The following is a 24,622-nucleotide window of genomic DNA, read 5'->3' as shown; positions in this document are numbered from 1 at the left end:
CGCTTACGTGTGGACTAGGCCTAAAATTACAACAGGTAACTGATGGACACTTCCAAGATGAACATTATTTTTTTTTAAGAGTCTGGAAATTTTTTGGGTGGGGTTTCTCAGGAAATGTTGGGACACTTTCAACAGAAATTCCAGGAATTTGTGTCTGATTGTTTTTTTTAGGAATCCACATTTTAAATGTTCCAAAGTTTGAGCAAATAATGGCAAACACCGCTGTAATTTTTGTGGGATTTTCCAGGAATTGTCATGGGAAATTGCTACACATTTTCTTGAGTAAGTGTCTGAAAATTTCATTTAAATTTTCAGAATTTGTTCAGGAATATTGTCAGGATTTCTTACACATTTTTGTTTGACATTTTCTGGATTTTTTTTTTGTGGGGGGAAAAAAGAAATCTCTGTTGGAAATGTCTGGGAATGTTTGCAGAACTCCCACATACACTTCACCTGACTAGCTTGTGAACATATTACACTTAGCAGTTGAAGATGCAGCCCTCCTATGAGTTGATGAAGACAAAAGACAAAACAGAGAGAAAGTGATAACGGATCAGGAATCTGTAGAGGGATTCATTTTGCCTACTGAGTTTCCTCTTAATGTCCATAATTTGTCACAACAAACTTTACTACAGGTCATGTAAAAATCAATTAAGGGAGGCTGAATTTGATTTCTGCAGTCTGGTCTGTGGTTTTAAAGAGTGCCAAGTTTGTTGAGATAATAATTAGAAGCAGAACGCAGACTGTTTGGATCTGCAGTTGTAAACTTGGCAAAACCACTCAATGGATTTTCTTCTCTGTGATTGCTCCCACAATTTTTTTCTTGCTGCACTCCGGGGCAATCATGTGTAGAGAAAACATTACAGTAGCACAAATATATCTTACATTTAAGACAAACAAAGGAGTTTCTTCTGGCGAGTTATCAGCAGGAGTGTATTGATCCGCACGTCCACATGGAGAAATGCAGCACATTGTTTTTCTTCCAGCTGAGTAACATCTGCAAACAGCTCACAGCTCACAGTTATTGGATGCACAGAATAAAAGATTGTAGACTTGTTGATTGTCTTCACAGATTGCTCCTGGTGTTGTTGCCAGTGAGGAGACAGCACATTGATGTTTACCAAACGGACTGAGTTTTACATTTGGCCACCTTGATCTATCACGTCCTGTGTCCTCTAATCACCCACGCTGTTCTCTGGTTGTGTAATTATCCCAACTCGATAGCCTCACACTGAGTCCTCCTCCTTTTCCATCAGCTGCTTATTTACTCTGACAGTCATTCAGTCAGCTGACCAGCCGGGCGATCAGCCTGTGAGAGCGTTGGGTTCGTTTGTGGTTTTGCTTTGTCAGCTTCGCTTAACGATTGTTCTGCTGATTTAATCCCATTAAATACTTTTTTTATCTCGTCAGTAAAATATGGCTATTTTTATAAGCAAGGTGTTTTTGAAGCTGAATGTTTATCTTTGGGAGGAGCAGTATGAGTTTTGACAATGAGAATTATGCAGGTTTTGGCTAGTTTTCACATTTTTAAAAGGCCATCGGTGGCCATTCGTATAGAAGTAGAGGAGCAGTGTATTGACTACAGGAACAGTGTCTCAATTCTAAATCATTTACATTTACTACAGTTACTTGTATTTGCAATGAAACTCTATGGCGCAGGGTGAGACGAGTGTCCAGAGTACGCAAAAAAAAAAGATCTAAAACTCAAAAGTTTGTGTTGACAATGTTTTTCCATTGTTATCAGTAGAGGCCCCGCTATGAGTGAAAAGTGATTCGACTATGTAGTCTGGATAAGAGGCAAACAGCAGTAAGAGCCAAGTCATTGGTGGTGATGTTGGAAGGATTCAGGATTCAATTAGGAGTAGACTTCTGAAAGATAAATTGAAGGTAAATCGGATTGAGGATGGTCCCAAGGAATCAGCAATTAAATTACAGCAGCAAAGAGGAGAACAGATCTAAAGTTTGACTGTTGCAAGGCTGTTGGAAATGGGGTTAAAACCTGGTTGGTTACCATTGAGTGAGTTAATGCCTGTGATGAGCTGGTAAGTGAAGTAAGAAGATAGAGAAAGATGCATAAAAACAGTCTTCCTGCTTGGAGTTACACTGAACATATCAATACAATGAATCAGGGTGGTATCTCAACTGATAGATTGACTCTTGTGAGGTATATTATTACTTTAAGTTTACCTGTTAATAAGTCAGCCATGTAAGAGGTTTAGGAGTTTCTGTTACCATTTTAATATTGATATGATTGCTATTTACAAGCTGGAAACTCATCATAGTAATTAATGGTAACGTGAACATGACAAAAGGCAAATGTCAGGATAGAGGAAAAGTGTTGAGTCATGTTTATGAGTGCTCACACCACTACATAAAAAAACCCTACAATTCAGTTATTTTTCTATATTATGTTTTTTGGCTTTTATAGCAAACAGGAATATAAATCAAGTGTTCAAGTAAGTGTGTGTGTATGAGTGAGCACACATCTATAATGAATGTTATCTCGCTGTATTATGATAATAAATCTGGTTATGCGCTCAGTATTCCTCTGTGTGGCTGACTGATTCTTATGAGTAATTTCTAATGGGACAGCAGGAAGCTGCTTGAGCTGGCTGTAATACAAAGATGCAGGAAACTACTCTGTTTTAATATGGAAACACAAAAAGACAATAAAGTGCTGCCCACTTGGGTCTCCGTCACCACTGTAACTATCTTGTCATTTTCTCTGATGAAACCAGGAAATGGCTCTGAAAGTATTGTTGTCATACACACATACTCCACATCCCTCTGCTTTTTCTCTGCAATTAGCACTTGCACTGATTTGGATAATCGTTGTGTTGCCATGTTCATCTGTTCCTTTATTTTCTGCCTTCAGATGTAATTCCTTTGCAGCCTGCATACTCAATCTTTAGACCCTTAGCCTCTGAGAGCGGTGGTTGACATCAGGGGTGTAACCATTTGCAGTAAAGGACTTCTGACCAAGATTCCCTTTTCCGTGTGTTGCCATGTTTACATTCTGAATAGCAACTTGAGAAGTGAGAAACTGGTGTTTTTGAGAGACAACGTCGATGTTAGCTGCACTTTCATGCAGGTGTCACTTGAAAGTATAGACTGTATAAAACATAGACGTAGTCTCAGTGATGTCACCCATTGGTGTCTGAAGAGGAATTATTAAGCCTAGCGATGGCAGTTGCCATGTTGGAAATGCTGACTCTTACTTTCTGTCTATGTAGACACAGGCTAAGAGGTAGAGTTGAGGTTGGCTTATTGGCCTCCAGGCAAACAGCTACAATGCATCCACCTGTCAATCAAATCAGCCTCGCCCCTTTGTTACACCTAATAAAGCGAAACTCAGTTCTTATCAAAATAGAACTGAGCTAGAGAGCAAAACTGCTTTTGTGTTAAACTGTAAACATGTTTTAACTGATGTAAAATGGGCATTTTAACATGGGTCTTTAAGGGGTCCCTTGGCTTTTTCAGCCACCACAAAAGGACACTCAAGGAACTGCAGTTTCTTGCACTTTGACATTGGCTTCCATTTTCAACATCTGAGGTTGTTGTTTGGTTTGGTTTAATAATAGGCCACCACTCCACCTGCTGGACATTTTTACCTGCGTGTAAGACCCAGAGGCGAACTGAAGGGTACTAGCTCAATGGGGAACTGGCTTGCACAAGCTTGTAGTGTCTGTGTGTCTGTTCTGTGCCTGTCTCAGAGCATCTGCTGTGTGTGGACACTCAAGTCCAAGTCTGTACTCTGAGGAAGGAGTGCAGCATGTAAATCCTCTCCCAGCCTCAGCAGGAGCTTCAGATCTGTGTGGGTGGTGGGGATTTTGGGATGCACCACTCGATCTTCTCCCCTTCTGACCACTCAAAGTAAAACCTCCTCCTCTCTGCAGGAGATGCAGTCCCTCTGTGGAGGAAGAAAGCACTACTGGTGCTTATTTTGAATCCCTGCTAGTCCTCCTCCTCCTCTGCCTCCTGCTGCTGCTGCCTCTTTTCTCTCTGCTTGTAATAGTCTGCAGCTCCTCCAATGTAGTTCATTGCCATACCAACACATAATTTTATTTATAACTACCCTGTGAACAGTTTAGCTCCAAACTTACACCAAAGAAAATATCACCAACCAATTCAAGTTAAAGCACATTAAAGTTGGACTCTCTCACTCCATACATTTGAAATGATTTTTTGTTTTCAAATATATTCTTGTAGTTGTTGGATTAAATGTGGTTGACCATGGTTGGACAATGTAAGCATCAGCAGGGTCACTTTGCATTCCTCTCTTAATTTTACGCCAATTGCTGCTTCATTCCCTGAAGTCCTTCCTCTCTGATGCGTTTCTAATCAACACAATTTCTTTGTGTGTGATTTATCCTGAAAATGCTTAAAAACCATTCTGGGACCTCCAGAAAAATGCTAATAAAGTTTACGCAATATTCATGTTACAGTTTATTTTTTACTTTTGTGCAAAATTGGTCAAATTGAGCTTGCTTTAGATGAGTATTTCATTGAGGTATACTTGAATGCATTGTACAGTAAAAAAAATGCTTAATGCACCCATCTCAGAAAAGGTCGTCTTGTAAAAATTCTTCCACCAATTTTATGATTCAAGAAGTTTCTTATGCTTCCTATTTACATTCACATTAATGTCCTTGCATCCAACCGCCTGAACTTCTCTATACCAATACAAATATGTTTATATCAGTCTTAATGATTTACATTTTTATTTGACCTTATTAATTGAGGGTTTTTTGTAAAGACCCTCCAAGCACCGTGCACCCTTTAATTTATTACACCCATATCACATTGCAACACCAATATATGCACTACTACACTATGCTTGCAGTCCACAGTGCTCAACATGGAAATCCCTTCATATCCTCACCTAACCTTGAGTAATTCTCCCCCCCATGTGTTCTGTAGTCTTCTGTCTGCTAAAATGATCTACATAATTTATTCATTTGCATATGAATTTATAGATTAATCGCTTAACTAGGTTTCACTTTTCAATCATGGTACACATTGTATATTTTTATTAATTAAAGTATGCCTAATGATGATTATAATTCACATACATAAATGTATGTGAATTGTATAAAACATAATTTAAGTTATGTTAATTCATTGTCACTTCATTGATTTGTTCATATGACGTCTTTATAGCTGGTTTTTGGTTACATATTATTGTCCATGTGTTGGCCTTTCTGAAAGTAGAACAGAATGTGTTCTTATTCAGCTGTACATTTTTAGTTAAACTGTCAGATTTAATTATGCATTATAGATATAAGCAAACTAACTTCATGTTACTGAATCCAGCTAACTTGATGGAAGGAGTCTAATGTGTTAACTTTTAATGAATGTAGCTGAAGATAGGTACCCTAAGTTATGTTTATTAAGTGTGTAAACTCAACTTTAAATACCCAGAGACATGAGTTGTTACATTCAAGTATAAGTGTCTTCACATTTTAAGGAGTGAAACAGTAAATTGTCAAAGTTGTTGAATTCATTTTATTTGTGTCTTCGGATCAATTCATTAACCAATTGTGAAACTGACCATTTTATTTCTTTCTTCAATACAATAAGGCAATGTGTTGTGCCCTTGGGGAAATGTGTCTTGGACTCTGAGTGCTGCACACATTGAGTTTCCTAAACAGTAGAAAAAATATACAAAACACAATGAAGGCAAGCAACAATCTACATGTACATAAAGACGCAAATGCCAATTAAAAACACAATCAACATACAGCATACTGCACAAGATCCACAACAACTGCAACATCATTGATAAAAATGTAGGTCAACATAATACATACTAAACATTATTGTAAACATGTATTTGTCATGAATTGTCACACTTGAAAATATTTTTGTTTGTTTGTTCCAGAAATTTGTTTAAGATTTCCTGCTGTTGTTATGTTGTTGTGCTGGAAATAAGGATGGTGAAAAATACCCTCCCTCTCATAAACCATTAATGGGGAATTTAATTAGTTTGACAGCTTCAAGATGAATGTGAAGGAGTGCGGTTGCTGCTAATGTAGTGAAATGGCTGATATGTCGTTAGAATAGGTAATTTAAGAATAAATCATTGCTTTAATGATGAAAAGTTTTGGAAGATATATCTTTTAAAGATAAATGTTTAAATACAAGTTGAATGTTGTACACTGTCTTTGGGATAAAAGCAGCCTTTTAAGGCTTATCCTTTCTTGTTACCATTTTAATCTGTTTTGTTAAAGTTTAAGTTGGGAATTGAAATGTTTTTCTTTCTAACCATTTGAAACAACATGCATGGTTAACTTGCTGAATACTTGGAGATTGATAGTTGATACCAGTGAACTAGCAGACAACTCCCTCTTGTTCTTTGTTTTGATTGCACAAATGCAAGAAATGTTAGCTAGCTAGCTAGCTTCAGAGAGTCTTTTAATTGCTTTTGAACACAGCTATGCTAGTGGTTTCCCACATTTCCAGGTTGTTTGCATAGCCAAGCCAAACTAACCATCTTGGTTAGCCCTAGCTTCTTACCGAGAGAAGCTAATGTGGTATCAATCTTAGCTGCCAACTCTTGGGAAATTAGTAAATTAGTGTTTCTTTCCCCTTAATACAAATATTTGTCTTTCAGCTCAGTGTTTCTATATACTTGTATCTGTTGGTGTATGTGTTTGCAGGCTGTAAAAAGTGCGTAAAAGTCAAGTTTCTTTTGTCCTTAGGTCCTAATTCAGTAATGACTTGCTAATCACTCAACCTGTGGTTGTAATTACAAGTGTAGATAAGTGCTCCTTCTTTCTAATCAGTTGATGGGTGGAGTGCTGGGGAGAGTGTTAATACTCTTCTGTTTAACCTTGAATTATGCATCACAGGGTCCAATCGTGAGCAGTCTTATCACCAAGTACTACATTCATTTATGTCTTTTTAATAATGCATAACTTTGGCGAACATGTTCATTTATCATTTTATGGATGTTTCAAATAATCCTTAATCTTGTGTGTTTGTCCAGGGGAAGGAGACGGCGGAGGAGGAGGATGAAGTCGCTGTGAGGATGGACAAAGACTTCATGGTTGAATTCTTTGAACAGGTTGGTTTCTCTCACAATCCTGTTCTTAGATTTTCTCTCTCTTTGAGTCATTATCATTGCACATTTCACATAATCAGTCGTTTTAGAATAATCCTGTTCATATGCCTGACTACAGTTCACATTATTCATTCCCTGATATTGAATCCAATAGTGTTGGTTTTTCAGAGTGCTGTAATCAATCTCATGCCATTTCTCTTCTTCGTGGAGCAGTGATGTGATTTATGGCTCTTGATGTTCTTCCTGGGGTGGCATGAATGGTAGTGTATTTTATTTCATTTCACATTTAGGGTTTTTATTGATTCGATAACACAACAATACTCTTCTTGTCCAGATCTGGATGACAATATTGGTGATTTTGAATCAGATTTTTACATCCACTTGTGCTTGGCAGATACTCAATGCACTGAGGTATATGCATGCGTCTGGGAGTGTATTTGCCTGTTCATGCTGTGCCCGTTTGCCGGGAACACAAAGTGTAAATCGTAATGGCTCACAGACAGGGTCAGGGGAGCATCTTTAATGGCCTGCTATATAAATCTCCTGCAGTGAATGGTTTAGCTGTATAAAGCAGGATAGTTCAGATCTGATCCGATGAGGCCATATTTTATGGGGCAGTTCTTGTAAATTTAAAATGCCTTGATATGTACATGTTGGCCCTAACATCGAAGTGTTTCAATCACCAATGCAAATACTACTACAAAGGGAGGTTGGGCAAGGTTGAATGCCATTTAGCAGGCTGTTTGAGGTATGAAAGAGCTCTGACACGCAGCACTTTGATACGAGCTTTCAAAGCGATAAGAGACATTATAAACGCATCACATAAGAGGCCAAATTGTCTGTGACTGAGCTGCAGGTGCACCAATCAGATACCCCTGTAATCATATTACTTTATCAAGGTATCAAAAAATGATAACGATTTATATTATATTGTTTCATATTGTAACTGACAGGAATGTAATGGTTGAACTGTAGCCTATATAACCCTTGATAGTGACTGTTAGTGCAAAATGGAGCTAGGGACTACTTCAGACATAGGCCTAGATAAAAATAATTCCATATTCATATTTTCCATACTCTTATAATCATTCATTCAAGCAGCAGGGGAACACATGAATTGATTCAGTGCTAATTCATCCCACTTAGCTGCTTATAGCTGCTTCCATGCAGCTATAAAAACTGCTTGCTTCCCAGCTATTTAACTCCATTCATCTCCTCTCCTACCGCTGCCACCCGCATGAGCATTTAGATTTGTCCATTCCGTATTGGTTCATGTATATTTAAAGTATTTTGTACTTCAGATTCTTACAGTTGTTTGTGAGCTTAGAGACGAGCCTTTGTGAAACAAAGTAACTTGGTTCAGCAGGGTTAGCTGGATGATTCTTTGCTGGTAATCCTCCTGATTACAAGTTAATTTGAGTTGTTTTCTCAAGATCCTGAAGAGTTTTTTTCTCTTCATTACAGAGCTGGTTTTGTTATTCTGAGATGATGAGAAATAAAAGTTGAGCAATCTAATGGAAATGATTCGTTATGAAGGGAAAACTGGGTGGATATGATGTATTGATGTAAGTCCTTGCAGAGCTTCAATACTGATGAAAGTAGAAGGACTATTTTATTGAGGATTTCTTCAGCCTCCCCTACAACCCAATGCAGGGTTTTACTACTTCATCCAGGACTTATTCTACTTAGAGTAAGGTTTTACAGTCTTTACTAGAAATACATGATATTACTTCAAAATTAAACATAAAAACTGTAGTTAGGTGATGTTGTATCTTTGAGGGAACATTGCATTCTGCAGAAAAAATCCTCCAAATTTGTCTCTTCCCCTTTACTGTTCTGTGATTGCTTCTGTCTTCTGACAGACGGTTGTTATCCGTCCTTCGTGTTGAAGCGTACTTCACTTCAGCCGTCTGAAAATTCAGTCTATTAAATATTTCTTAAAGTGGAGAGGGAGAGGAGGAGTGAAATGTGGAGATGGGGATCATAGGAGAAGAAATGGAAGCCAGAGGGATGGTGAGAAAGACAAAATCTGAAACGAGAGCCAGCCCAGATAGAAAGAACAAGTAGTAACATGTGACATAGGGAGATGTAGATGGTAGAGTGAACAGAGGGGGGAGTAATCATGCTCACACCCTTACTGGGTGTGTTAATTAATCCTTCAGTGGTGATCTAGCAGACGTGGAGAGACCGCTGCAGCCCTCTGTGAACTGCTTCTAACCATAAACATGACCCTGAGAGTGAGAGTTATTGATTTCATGATTAATTTGTGGCATTTTTATGCGCAAGAATTCACAAGGCTGTGTCTCTTTCTGGTGTTTAGTATCATTAACTTCACTGTGCTTACGTAGTGGATGGTTTGTGGATTTCAGTTCAGCCGAAGTAAAAGAAAGAAACCATGAAGAAACCAAAGCCAATAATTTATCCTTAGTAATGGCTTTTTATCAGGCTAATTCTACCTAACCTAGCTTGTTATTAAGTGCCAAAGAATTTCATAAACTGCAAATCTGACCTGCAAATTGATTTTAAAAGTGATATTATTTTAAATGACAATTCTTGTGAAAAATTCTGAGATATTTTGGTATACACAATACCTAAACTGGCACTGGACATCAGCATGAATTAAAATTATGTGTCAGGGGAACTTCAAAATCAATGCTTAGTTGACATCAAAACCCAAAATCAATCAACACCTCCAACATTAAACACAACACAAAACCCAGATGTCTTCGTTGCACAATCTAACCCCTTGGTAAATGTCAAAATTCAACTTCAGATTGAGGTCAAAAGCTAACTTGAAAACCCAGCTTTGTCTTGCAGGGAAACTTTATCATTAGACTGTGAATTTAGGCTGAATATGATAATCTCATTTATGTGAACAATTGATGTTGGTTTGACATTTACCACCAAGAAAAACAGAAATGTAATCTTGGTTGAAAAAGAAATTCAGGTTGACATAACAGATGGGAGATGCTGTAATAAAATCTTGACCATCTGCTATATCGTTTGACACCAGCTACGACGTCTGACATCGGCTTTATCATTTCACGCTTTCTGGCCTCCAGTGCCTGTACTGTATGTGTAAGAACCACACAACACCATACTGTATGTTGTATGTTGACCTAACAGCTTGGATAGATTTGTGTACGTGCATGTGTCTGAAATATGTGGAGGCTTGAAATACTGTCATGAACTAAGCTGTGACATAATGCTATTTATATATTATTATACTCTCAATTTGAGTTATTTTTTTATTTGCAAAGGCAACATCGGACAACAATTAAAATTTGACGTATCTATGTTTTCTGATGCTGTTAAAGGGTTATTTACATTTTCTAGTAAATCCGGCTTATATGTTGAGTAATGACTGTTCTACAATTGCAATATTTTGGTTTCCTATTTCTTAAAGGTAGAAATGTATAGACCTCAATGTTTGTGGTAAATAAACATTACAGATTTAAATTTAAGGTCTTCTCAGTGTGGCATTTTGTTGATTGTTTAATACAGAATGCTTGTAAGTGAGTTTATTCTTACATATGTACATTTTTCCTACCATAGATTCATATAAGTTCCATTACATTTGATTTGTCAGTACTCTTCTTACATCGCGTAGTGAAACTCCTTTCTTTCCCCAAATATCCCTCACTGGATGATGCAAGAATAAGGGAGCAACAGCAAGACAGACTCTGGCCTCAAGCCTTTTTCATCATCTTAACAAGATAAGAATGAGATATATACTCAGGTAAAATTTAGATCAGATGATACATTTGAAAAAAAAGCTATTATTAGTTGGTTCAATAGGACATTTGTGCAAGTTGTAGACAGGTGTCATGGTGTAGAAACCTATCCACTTTATAAAAGGAAGATACACATGTGTGAGGTATTCCTGGGAGAGTTTGTCTTTTTATTTGTTCCTGCATGTGTGTGTATATTATTTTATCTCTCCCACACCAATAAAATTTGCCTGATGTCTTCAGAGACCCGAGAAGCTGCGTGACTCACGTACACATGGTTTCCAAACTGAGTCGGCTTACAGTGATTTCATCTTCTGCTCACTTCACGTCTGTTTCACTTCCTCCTCTTCCTCCTTTCTCAGCCTTACTTTTTTTTTTTTTTTTTTATTTTGTGATCTTTCCCCACCTGTGTGTCTTACTTTATTTAACTCTGTCCTCTTGTCACTGTGCCGTCTGCAGCGTCTGGTCTCTCCCCAGTGGTCTCCCAGAGCCAATTATGTTGTTATTAAAGAAACAGATAGAATCAGTAGGTAATTAAAGAGATAATGCGAAAATAATAACCTGGGCTGGGTGAAGGAAATCTCAGGACTGTTTTGATGGATGAGATGAAGAACGTGCAGAGCTGTGAGAGGTGACAGGTGGACTTCAAAGGGCAAAGTAAAACCAGAGACATGGAGACAACTGTGGATATATTCAGGTTTAAGTTCAGGTTGCTTTATTGGTATGAATGGTAACAATCCTTGTTGTCAGAGAAAAAATATAAAAAAAACGAAACAATAAAACAACATATAAAACATTTAACAATTATGTTATAATATAAATACTTAAATAAATACATATACACATGCAAAGATATACCTTGACATCAATAAAATCAATTACAGTGAAATTATTCCTAAAATAAAAAGGAAGTCAATTAACTAACTGTTTGTCTCGTAAGGTATATCAGTTACATATTGTGCGACTGAATGTATAAATTGTGCCTCTTCTGCTGAACTTTGTCTTATTAGATCACTGTGTGGCTCTTCATGTGGAGCTTGTACTGTCTACATAACATGGATTTTGTTTAGACTGTATTCTTAAGTTTTGTCTAGATGTACCACACTCTCTGTCAACTGTAGGGATTATAGAGATTGATATTGTAGAGAGTGATTTGGGGGGACATGCCGGCCTGTAGCAGAGCAGATATAAGGGAGGAGAAAGAGAACACGGGTCCATGACAAACTGAGATGAAAGTAGAGGTTGATGAAGTGCTGGACAGATGTGATCCGCTGCTTGTCCAGATGTTGCCTGAGCCAGAGGCGGCACAGCTGGTGAAGAGCCAGCAGCGAGGTTATTGGTTAGAATGTCAAACCCGGATGTTGGTGTCAAACGATGCTGTGAAGTGCAGAGGTCAAATTGGGAGATACATCTGTGCACTACCAGAGTCAGTTTTCTTAAGTTTGCATTTAGGTAGAGAATAGAATAGAATAGAATAGAATGAATCGAAAAGAATAAAATGGAAGACAACTAAATTGAAATTTATTTAAAATAAAAGAATTGAAGAGAAAAGAACAGAAAAGAATAGAAGACAAACAAAGAGAATGGAATAACATTCCTTTTCATTGTAAACAAATATTTTCTGTGCATCACTAAAACAGGAAAATATATTAACCACATACCCTTGTGCATTAAGCAATCCACACACATGCACATCCATAGTATTAATTCAAAATGATAAAAAAAAAAAAAGAATTCTTGAAAAAACTGCCCATTGAAGTGGTGAAGGTGTAGTGAAGTCATCACTATTCTGTGCTTAAAAGTGCAGTGAAACGTATTGGGATATTTGTCTTTTCAGGCTTGCTTGCAAAGATCACAGTTAAAAATATAACACACTCATGTCCTTCCCAGTGACGTCACCCACTGGTTTCTGAAGAGCCATTTTTAAACGTCCACCTGCCTGTCAGCCTGTCAGACAACTCAACCACGCCCAAATGTATGCAGATTTATGAATAACTCTAACCCAATCCGCCCACCCTCCACCCTTTCAGTTTTAGCAAATATGGAATGAGCCTTTGAGACCAAAACCGTAATACGTTAATTTCTGTAAATACAGCCTTTTTGCATGGGACTTAAAGGGGAAATGTTGTGGCTTGTCTGCCAGCCTCAAGTGGACACTGCAGGTTTTTTCTGGAAAGTACAAGGTTAGCTTAGCATAGCATTAGTTGGGTGAAATTCCAAAGGTGAGAAAATCTTTCCATGCAGCCCCCTTAAGTGTATTCAATTATTTAATCTGAACAAAACAAAGGAAAGATTTCTTTAACCTGTGTCTTGGAAAAAAAAAAAAGTCAAAGGGAAAAATAGTCATAAACAAATATCCAATGTGGTTTTTTTTATATATTATCCTTTAATTATAAACTGGCCATCATGGCCATACCGCACAAATACTTTTTTTTGCAGAGATCCCAGAGAAATGACGATTGAGACAGGGGAAACATCAATCAATCAATCAATCAATCTTTATTTGTATTGGGGAAATTCATAGCAAATGTTATCTTAAGACACTTTACAAAAGAGCAGGAAAAAAACCTTACTCTTTGTTGGCATTAATCTATCATGAGCACAGCATGAAAACAAGAAAAACATGGCATATCAGTGTTCTTTCACTCAAGCCTGCCTCACTTTGCTTTCATTCTTCCCCTAATATGATAATGACATCTTCAGTTCAGTTTCTATCAACATCGCTCAAGCTAATCACGGCTGCTTCCTGCCTGCCAGCACTGAGGAGATCTAAAGTGCCTCTTGGTCTGTCTGTCTCTCTCTCTCTCTCTCTCTCTCTCTCTCTCTCTCTCTCTCTCTCTCTCTCTCTCTCTCTCTCTCTCTCTCTCTCTCTTTCTCTCTATCCCTGTCAACAGGTGGAGGAGATCCGGGGTTTTATCGAGTCTCTGGCAGAGAAAGTGGAGGAGGTAAAGAGGAAGCATAGCGCCATCCTTGCCTCACCTAACCCTGATGAGAGTAAGGCTTGTTTTGTTTGTTTGTTTGTTTGTTTGTTTGTGTCTTCTTTTCTAAATGCTCCTATATTAAACTTTTGGGTTAACAAGCTCACCAAACCAAACCCAGACATTCACAGTCCTGCTGTTAATGAGTATCCAGGTGAATTCTTAAAACTGTTTTTAATGTGACTGTCCAGTTGGATTTGAATCCTCTGAAACATCTCCACTGTAGATTTTCTTGACACGTCCATCTGAAATCCTACTATTATAGTAGTTACATGCATCCAAGCCACAGCTGTAATCTCACCTCATCTGCCATTTGTGCAACTGACCCCAGATCTCAACATATGGTTTGATACATATGAGTGATTTTAGAGCAACTTGTAGATGGGGCTTTCTATCACCATAGTCATCAATGCATGAAATTAGAAAATATTCTGCTAGAAATGGTGTTCATGCTCTATAAGAGTTCAACGACTTTTATGATCTGTGTTAAGGAGCACTAAAGCTCTTCTGGCAGCTCTCAGAGGCCCACAGATCTTACAAATACGCTTTTTTGTACTTATTTTGAGCATTATGCCACATTAATAATTTGTTTCATTTATATTGCTATAGACTTTACATTTATATGCACTAATTGGTTGTCTGTCTATGTAGCTGTGTGCTTTGTTAGTGGTTGAGTTGGCCTTTTCCACACTGGATACAAATGTCAAATAAAAATGTTAATCAGCAGCAGTCAATTTGTAGAAGATCCATATTTGTATCAAGGATGAAAGATTTCTTGAGCCGCAGGTTGGAGGACATTGGAATCAGTCAGGCAACAAGTCTATTCTTAGTTCAGTATGATTTACTCACACGTGTATGAAGAGAGTCTGAGAGCACAGAGTACAACAGAGAGAGTCTGTGAGGAACATAGAGATTCTCTGTACTTTCGTAAGAGCGTCTGTATGTGCAGATGTTGATTTCTATGCGTGTAAGCTACTGGAATACTCATTAGCTGGAATATTGATGTGTGTGTGTGTGTGTGTGTGTGTGTGTGTGTGTGTGTGTGTGTGTGTGTGTGTGTGTGTGTGTGTGTGTGTGTGTGTGTGTGTGTGTGTGTGTGTGTGTGTGTGTGTGTGTGTGTGTGTGTGTGTGTGTGTGTGTGTGTGTGTGTGTGTGTGTGGTGTATGCAGAGTTTGAACCACCAGCTGCTCACTTACTGTAACTATTAGCCTTATCATATTAGAATGCTTTAAAATATCTGCGGCTTGAGAAAATGTCTTCCATGTAAAACTCAAATGTATTTTTGTAAATTTGATTGAATTTGTGCTGACTCAAAGGTAGTGTTATGTAGTCTTTAATGAGTTCAATAGTTTTCACCTGTGTTTTCATAATGTTCATTAATTGAGGTTTTGGGCCCAGGTGGGGGAATTAACGTCAACAAAATTGAAAAAGCAATTAAGTTTTTCTTAATTTAAGAACAAACGTTTCATAATTATTGGCACTGACTTTTTTTTTCTCAATCTGTGCATCCCTATGATAATGACATTATATAATGTAAGACTTGATGCCACCTATCACTTCATTATGAGAATAGCAAAAGCAAACCAGAAGTTACCCTGCGACCCAAAGTTTCATGAGCAGCTTCTCATGTTGAGTTGCTCGTCAATGTGCACTTATTACCTGCTGTTATATATTAATGTGGGTCTTTTTTTGTACAATAATGCGCTTGAAAGATTAAGAAGTTTTTAGGGTGACCACCAGTAAGCACAGTAATCAATTTAAGATTCCAACTTTATTCTTAGTCTGTCTTCCTATTAAGAAGTTCTTTATTTCATTGATTCAAATGGTGAAGTTTAGATTGTCCAAGTCTGACCCTTTTGTGCACACGCTTCTTAATGATAGCTTTAAAGTTTAATACTACTGACTACTGAGTCAGTAATAAGTCAGAGTAGCTCTTAAGGGCAAGAAGAATGTACCTCAGCAAAAGGCCTGTTAGTTTCACTGGACAAAAAGAAAAATGTCTTGATTGCTTTAAAGGCTTTATATGCGATTTTTTTGATCCAGCAGATGTCGCCCTTGAGCACCAGCATGAAACCTAAACAACTCGCGTTGCATTGTTGTGTTAGCATGCTAATGCTAGTGATCTTTATTACGCTCGTATCTTCACACTGCATGTAAATTTACCTGAAATGAGTGTGATCTAGAAACACAGTTAAGCAGTGAGTACAGTATGCTATTCTTCTTTTCTCTAGTCCCTCAATTAAACAACTTTTATACGTGAGGGGAGGAGTCAGCCGCCGTCCTGGCGATGTAAACAAACTGAAGATAGGACTCGGAAAACAAGGAAAGCATCACAGACAGTGGGACTCGGGTGTTACACCCATTGTAGACAGTCGTGACTCAGAGTTATTTTCAGAGGATATACTTGATTTATAAAAATCACATAGAAAGCCTTTAAAGAAATTAAGAAAATAAATATCTTTTTTTTCTGACAAGCCAGTTGATGTAAGATCTTGGAGATGAGTTAGCCTCTTTTCACCAGTCTGCTATCATTTTAAGCATTTATGCCCTCATGGTGAGATTTCTTAGACTTCAGTTGTCCATTTTTCACCATTCTTCTGCTTCCATTAGTCATAAGCCCTGTCTTTTCCCTTTTCATCTGCTGTTTACATCTGCCATAATTCTCAATCTTCCTTTCCTTGGTTCAGCCTGTGATGAAAAGTTAACTCAATCTTTCCGTCGCTCTTTCTCTCTCTCTCTCTCTCTCTCTCTCTCTCTCTCTCTGTCCTCTCACACATCTCTCATCCTTGCCAGACCATTGATCTGGCCTCCTGCTCTCAAGAGGGGGTTGTTACTCACACTTGTAACACCACCCTGATACTCTAGCTTCCACCTACCTGAAATAGCATCGATCTATTTGCAGCAGCAGGCATCAAATGAGCCCTTTAACAAGCCGGGTTGTGTAGGTAACCCACAGAGCGAGGCAGCAATGAGGGAAGGTGCTGCATTTAACACGTGAATTCTTCAACAAGTTGTCTCCTTTGTGACTGAGATCACTGATCTAAGTGTGTGTGTGTGTGCCTGATAAATGCACATCAGTCAGCAGCAGATGTAAATGTCAGGGTCGTTCATTACACGGAGGGCATTGTGTTTGTCAATGTTGCATTGTGGCTCCACCAGAGACTACAGTTATCTGAATAACTTCATCCAGGTGGCTTCTCTGTTTCTTTAGCAGTATCATTTCATGTATGGAGATATGTGCAACTCCCTTTTTTCTATGACAAATTTACTTAAAATTATCTTCAGCCACACAGTGTGTGTTTTTTCGACATAATTCTGATGGATTACAAATTTATCAAAGTAACAACAAAAAGCTATGAATAGGGATAGTAGTACATGGAGAGCATGCCGACCAAATTGTCACTGTTTCTAAATATTTGCACACATTGAGCCACAGGACGGACTTGAACCCGGGTCATAGTCTCCGCGACCTAACCGCTAGGCCATCTAAGCCCCTTATCCACTTATTTTATATTTAAAATCAGCTCAAGGTCAATTTTAAATTTGCCACCAAGCCATTAACGTGCCCTTTATTATTAGCTGTACTTTGTGTTTTGTGCTGGCTGTGGATATGTATAAACATTTTAGTTTCCACACAACAGCATGTCACGTTGTCAGTTAGCAAGCTGGCACAATCACAATTCATCCTGAGAGGAATGCTTTTCCAAATTTCATAGCAATCCATCCAGTTTTTGTTGAGATGTATACACCAAAATACACATTTGCCAACTTCTTAGCAACTTCTTGGCACCAGAGGAGAAGCCAGGAAATTGCCAAAGTCTGTTGGCTAAATCGTTTGGGAATCATGGCTGTATCGTGGCTGTCCCAGAATGTTGGGATTAATCTTGTAGATGTGTTGATATTACTTGGTGTCCAAAAAGTCTGGTGGAACATTATTGTACTGTAGGTGCATAGTATAATAAACAGTAAACACATGGTTAATTTTGTAAAGCAACAGAACTTACGCAGGCTGGTGTGAGTGTGAAACAACTCACAAAACGTGAGTGAAATTTACATTTTAAAAAACAGTTTTACATTTTATAAAACCAAATTACAAAACCAAAACACTTTTACAAAGGACAAAACACATTTACATTTTAAAAAACAAATTTACAAGATGTGAAACACATTTACAAGCACTGAGACAAATTTACAAGTGGCAGAACACCTTTTACCAATCCCCTAACAAATGTACCAATGACAGAATCTTGACGGAAAGGGAATGTACCAAATGTAGGAAGTGACCCGTAAGCAATGGAGTAAGGGGTCATTTTCTTTGTTTTGGTGGGAAGTGTTCTCCTCTTTTGCTTTGCTCTTGTCAAAACTGATCCAGCCACTAGACATTGCTGGAGTAATAAAAATGTTGCTCCAACTTATAGTTAAAATAGGGCTACTCAGACAACTAGGAGGATGTGTAGGGCCCTACTATGTCACATTTATGATCCTGATCACTTGATTGAAGTGTCTATAACACCAGAATAAGCTGGTATAATTGTATAAAATAGGGTTGATATATGTGTTAAGATCATGTGAACTGTGCCACGTGCCATTTTCACAAGGATGTTGATATATCCTTTCTGCTTCTGATCCTCTGATGGAAACAGTCTGACATTTCTGTGTGTCATCTGAAGTAATTGCACAATGACATTTTAATGTGAATCCCAGGCTCTTAAAAATCTCCCATGAGTCATTGTTGCATTGAAAATGTTGCTCACGTAAAAGGTCAGTGTGGTCTTATATCCATTGTTAGGAAAAACGTATTTCCTCTCACTCCTGCTTTTCTTTCTCTTTCAGTCAGTTTTTCTGCATTTTTTAGCTTCTCTTGTATTCTTTTATTTTCACCTCTGTGGTGAGAGAGGAGCCTGCTTTTCTTTCAACATCAACTTCAGAGATGTTGTCTTTTACCAAAACAAACCTATTTCCTTTCAAAATAAAATCACCCTCCTTCTTTTTTCCTTTTCAATCGCAAGTTATATTGTGAATAACTTAGGATTTAAGTAGTGACATTTTGTTCTCTCCTGATATATAGTATAATGACGGAGCAGAAAGGATTCACACACACAGTATAGATTAATTACATCAAAGGCCTTTCCCAATGCCAAGTTAAATTGTGAGTATGTAAACCTCCTAATTCTGTCACGCTTTATCAGTTTCATAATTGCATCATGTCTGCCTAGCCGACACCCACCAGTCAAGCTTCACAACCCCCCCCCCCCCCCCTCCATTATCCTTATCCCTTAGCTTTTGTGTTCACTGACTGAGACATTTTTTCCACTGGGGTTAACTCTAGACCACATTACTACAAACACCCACACATACTAGCCCACACATATGTCTATGTGTAATATAACCTTCACCCCTGCATTACACATTATGCCATATCACAGTTTACCCACCTCCCTTAATGAAGCAGAGTAAATGTCCACAGGGGAATTGCGACGCAGTGTTAGTGTCTGTTTGCTAGGCTGATGTTTGTGTGGGCTGTGAACACTATAGGTTCAATACTGATGATGAAATAGGTAACAGCAACATGGTCTTAATGGATATTGAACTTGTGTTTTCTCACAAGCACACTCCTCTAATGCAGGAAGGGAAAACACTAATGCATTTTTAGATTTCGAAGATGATTGACTGTCCATGAAATAATTGCATTATTTCTTTTGTTATCTGGAATTTCTATGGGCCTTGTGCATCACTGCTTCTACTTACTTTAATTGATGGCACTGGAGATGATAGATTTCTTAAGGTCACGAGGAGGTGATGGCTGCTTCTGTTGCAGGTGCATCAGTGGCCTTTACACTCTGCTATCCCCATGAGAATGTTAGGCTCTTGTGAAATACCTGCAACCAACACAATATTTAACCAACACAGATGCAAGTCTGAAAACCTTAACTCTTATTCAACATTAGTTTTAATTAATGTGCTTTTGAAAAAAAAAATGTGTATGGCCCTGTGACAAGGTTGTTCAAAAAAAATGCATTGTAATGTCCTTCTCCAACGACACTTGTTCCTCCTCTTATTCCTACAGAAATGGATATTTTGTATAAGACATTTTCAGAAATAAAGAATTCTAATAAAGTTTCTCACTAGACCCCTTCATCTGCAGGTAAATAAATGAATGTGGCAAATCTGTTAGTATTCTATTTAGTGCATGTAAGAAATCATTCACCAACATTTTTGGATTTTTTGTAGCATTGGGTCATCTTCAGCTGTTGAATTCCTTATTCCAGTCGCTGAAATCGACACCTTTGTTATTTGGATAACAATTTGTATCCAGTGTATTTGCTGTGATGTACAATTATAGACCACTGAAAACTTACTCCTAGATACTATTCAAATCACTATGTGTTCATTGTCTTATACCAGTACTAACCTTGATTGTTCAGGAAGGAGAAAATCAGTAAAGCATCAGAGGTAGCTGGAGTAGGTTTCCAAGCATGGAGAAATATCTTAGTCTATTAGCAAACAGTAATGCTTTTAAAGACTTCTCTCAGGTTATTCTTGGATTTGATCATCTTAAATACACTTTCCCACTCAAGTTGTTCAGTAAGAGGTGGAGGAAAACGTTGTTGACATTGTCACTTATCCGTCATTTCCCACAGTGAATGTTCAAGACTGTTAGCTGTGCGTTTACATATTGGCTAAATCTGACTTTATGCTGACTTTTTACTTGGATGCAGGCCAGGAAGAGTCATCATTATGTCGGGCCGAGCAGGTTCAGCCATTTTCATTCACAATTGAAGCCTATACGACGTAAATTGGCAACTTTGTTACAGATTGCCGATCGAAGACAGAAAACTTACACCTCACCATCCTGTCTCTGAGCAGGAGTTACCCATTGGGGGGGTTTAACCTTAACTTAAGACCAAATATTATAGGGTTTATCTTACTGTATAGTTTGTAGGTTACAAACTACTGGACATATTTTAAAGAAGCTCAAAAGCACACAAGTATGGTTTATGGTACTTCTTCAAGATTATTGTACATCTACAGTGTACTAAATAACACTGAAATAACAACATTAAAGAAGAGACTCATTCCATGCATTACACCTGACACGTGAGTGACAACCTGCATGTTGCAATAACACCTACAGGCAATTGAAAGTATCCAGTTAGCCTGTTCTATGTGTCGATTGATCACAGCTTTACTTAATGTGCTTCTTGGTTTGTGCATTGAAACCGTCTGAGACAAGCAGCCATGAAGTAAGACCTTGTAGTGCTGTGCTCTCTTTACTACGAGGAAGAAATCAATGCTAGCAGAAAACAAGTAGAGTGACTTTAGATTTGTCTTTTATCTCCCTTCTTCTTCTGGCTGCGGAGTCAGACTCTACCTACATCCTGAGAGTAGATTAGTCTACAAATTACTGCAAGCCACAGATTTCTACCTGAGATTATCACACACAAGGAAGAGAAATGACTGTCTCCTGTTGGTCTGTGGCAGTGGTGTAGCGCAGGGTATACGCAGGTATACAGAGTATACCCACTTATTTTTCAGTCTCCATAGGGCATACCCACTTCTAAATCTCCTCAGATTCACACCATTAATTGATTGACCATATTCAGTAGGATGCTGCAATTCCTAGTATGGTAAAGGGATGACCCTCTCTACTCTGTCTCTAATTGGCTAGCAGGCGCACTAACTAAAATATGCAAGAGTAGTCTTATGTCACTGTTAGTAACAGAGGCCGTTTATTCTCCACTGGATGGGACACTTAAAAAAATAATTTGGGTAACAATTAACAGTATACCCACTTCTTCAGGCACCCCTACACCACTGGTCTGTGGTAATGTTGTAGCAGTTTTACTCAGAGCACCTATCTTTTGTGACTTGGTTTTCACTCAAACCAAGTGAAAATGTTGTGCGAAAACTTTTGAATATAATGAGGACAAATGATGAGTGATGTTTGAATTCTTCACTTCCAGGAGAACCAAGTTAAAATTCCACAGTTTGAGTTTCGCTGACTGCAAAGCATTCCGACACATTCTCGGTTAATTAGACAGAGAGAATCTGCTCCTTAACACCAATGCTCAGTCGTTTATTTAACAACATTTTCTAGCCTTTTTTTCTCAACCACTTTGTGTTCGCTCCCTGTGACATCTCAGCCTCCACTTTTTAAACAGCTTCTTTCTGCTGACTTGTAAAACTCGCAGCTCTTGAGATGCTCGTTTTAATTGCAGCCTGTGAGTGTTACTATTTCTAGTGTGGAGTTTTTGGCTGAGTGTGCTGCCTCCCTCGGAGTGCTGCTTTGCCACAGCTCCTCTACTTTCAATACCAAAAAGTGCTTATAAGTTCCCCCAGCTTTCTGTATTTCCTATTTTCTCTTTCTCAACCAATTCATTTTTTTTACTCTCCTTATTCGTTCTTTATTTCCCTTCCTCTTTACATTTCCCCATTGAAGTCCAAGCACATGTTGTTATTGCTACTGAAGATGTTCATTTTTTCTGAATTCTAATATCCTGTTAAAAGTGAGGTTATCACAATGAGGACAGTCAGGGCCATGGCTAAGGTCACACACACATTTATACACATACTGGAGGTCAAAGCTGGGGCGATAACTGGTTCATGCAGGGATAAATGAGTTTAACTGCCCTCTATGCTCTTGACTCTTGAACCAGCGGTCAGTGAGAAGCGAGCAGGGTTCGGTGCTCTGATCTAGATTGAAATGTCAAGTGTTGAGAGGCAGGCGGAGGTCTCAAAGTGACAGTAACACTGCCGTGATATCTCACAGGATCACAGTTATACTGTCTGGAAGATGGTGTAGGAGGAATAGAGGCTGTCAGAGAGAATAAGGACGTTATAAGATAAGATTTAATACAGTACAACAGCCAAATCTTTTCTTGACTAAAGAAAAAGACGATGTACTGCTTTTACTTGCTGCAGAAAATGATGATCAGAACAGATCTCAATAAAGAAATGATCCACCAATTTCCCCCAAAAAACCCATTTATGATTGACTTGAATTATGAAGGGGGAATAAGATGTTACATGTCTTTCAATATTAGTAAATATATGTTCATAAAGATAAGAGTATTTAAACACCAATATAGATGTAAATATCAGACACAGTAAAAACAATCTTGTTTAGTTTGCAGAAAATGACGTCCATGTTTAAATTCATATTTAATGCTCTTGATCTTGTTGTGTTGATTTTGGCGCCCCCTGTGGATAGAGTGATAGCTTTTATGTATTTGCTGATCTTGTCCCGCAGTTTTTTTACATAAATCTCTTTTTACAGTTCAGACATATCACTCACCTTAACATAAAAAAATAAATAAGAAAGAATGTTGTAGCAGCATGCTCTTAATTGCCCCCTCTGGTGTTTACAGGCATTAAAACTTACCTTTCAGAAATAATTAATCTTCTCACCGATGTTCCTCTGTGTGTTTGTAGGTCATAAAGAGGCATCGGTAATTTCAGTCTGTTTCATACCCACTTAGAACTGTTCACAGTAGCTTTAAGTTTGCTTTTTTACTTACTTGAACACCTATAAATGTTATACATTCTATAATAAGGATTTTATATGTTCTATGCAGCAATAAATCTGCGTATCACCTCTCAGAATAGATCTAGACTCTTCACTAGTAGTTATTCTTTATCTGTGCTGTCAGTTTATCATTACCTGAGTTCATACTGTAGACCGGCAGGAAGGTAAATATCAGTCATGTTTGAGGGATGAGCTCATTTTCTGTCTGTCCGAAACATCCAACTGCTGCACTCTAGACGATCAATAAGCAGAGCGATCACACACAGAGGACTGGTTATATATTTACAGAAAGAGCAGAGGGAGACAGAGAAAGACTGTGAGATTTAGAACAAATTATAAATGGCTCCACGTAAGAGATTGGAGTGGCAACAATTAACCCTGTGTTAGAGAAGAGGAAATAAATGTGTTGGTGTCATAGTACACAAAAGACTTGACTGACAAACACAGATACTTGGTGGAAAATCAATTTGCTGTAATAGTGACAGTCGAGGGGAAATCTGGATGAGGTTTTCACTTGATTGAATAAATGCTGCGGCTGTAGATCCAAAGTTGGAGTAAGACTGATGCGGTGCAAAGAATTGGCACAGGATTTCCAAGATGTTCATCTCTTATTAGATCTCTGTAATGTGCTCTTATGATCATAGTCCTCAGAGTTAATTAGGTCAAATCCAGATCAGGAGACATGAAGGCTGGCAGTTGCAAGTGCAATAAGATCTTCTACATTTGCAAAGGTTGTTAAAAAAGATGTCCTACAATATGCTGCAAACAGATTTGATCACACTGGACCAGACTGTTGGACCAGACTGGTGAACCAGTCTGAAACTCAACTGCAACCACGTGCAGCATTTTCAGACTGAGAGACTCCATGAATAAGAGTGTAGTGCGTCAACTCAAGACAACCTAACGGCAGTAATAGACCTGCAAGCTTTGCAGGTGCATTGCTGTATGGAAGACTTTTTCTGCAGCCTTTTTGACTACATGTAGTAGTAGTTTACTGTTAGACGTCATCATTGACGACAAGCACATCACCTTTTTTGTAATAAAACAAAATGTGCTTCGGGTTTATCTAACCCCGTCCAACTCTTCTTGTAAATTACAGGCAGCCTGTACAAGGGGCTGCAATGGTCTGAGTTAATATTATGTTTTCATGCCCACATATTTCTTTACTAATACATGTTAATGTTACACGTTACATGTTGATCAGCTTTCTACCTGAACTGTCTTTGACTAAAACAGTGAAATGTTGAAGTGTTGAGTTTGTGCACACCTGCTCTGCTTAGTTTTTCTGAGCTGTTCAGTCATTCTGATTTAATTCTTCTGGGCC

The 24,622-nt window shown here is 38.2% G+C and overlaps 1 protein-coding gene across 5 annotated transcripts in view; it reads left to right on the top strand.

The window, feature by feature from the left end:
* The window catches only part of stx1a (syntaxin 1A (brain)), a 54,638-nt gene that overhangs the window by 10,954 nt on the left and 19,062 nt on the right, over positions 1–24,622 (top strand). For all 5 annotated transcript variants that reach the window (XR_002278037.3, XM_065960670.1, XM_065960671.1 and 2 more), the window contains exons 2-3: positions 6,989–7,066; positions 13,689–13,788. Coding sequence is in view for 4 of the 5 variants with exons in the window: in XM_065960670.1 (XP_065816742.1) it covers positions 6,989–7,066; positions 13,689–13,788 (178 nt within the window). In the remaining variant the exon portion in view is untranslated. The remainder of the gene's footprint in view (positions 1–6,988; positions 7,067–13,688; positions 13,789–24,622) is intronic.

The sequence above is a fragment of the Labrus bergylta genome, chromosome 11 (assembly GCF_963930695.1).
Source record: "Labrus bergylta chromosome 11, fLabBer1.1, whole genome shotgun sequence".
Lineage (NCBI taxonomy): Eukaryota > Metazoa > Chordata > Actinopteri > Labriformes > Labridae > Labrus > Labrus bergylta.
Note: the sequence above shows the minus strand (reverse complement) of the source record. Positions and strands in the feature narration are given on the sequence as shown.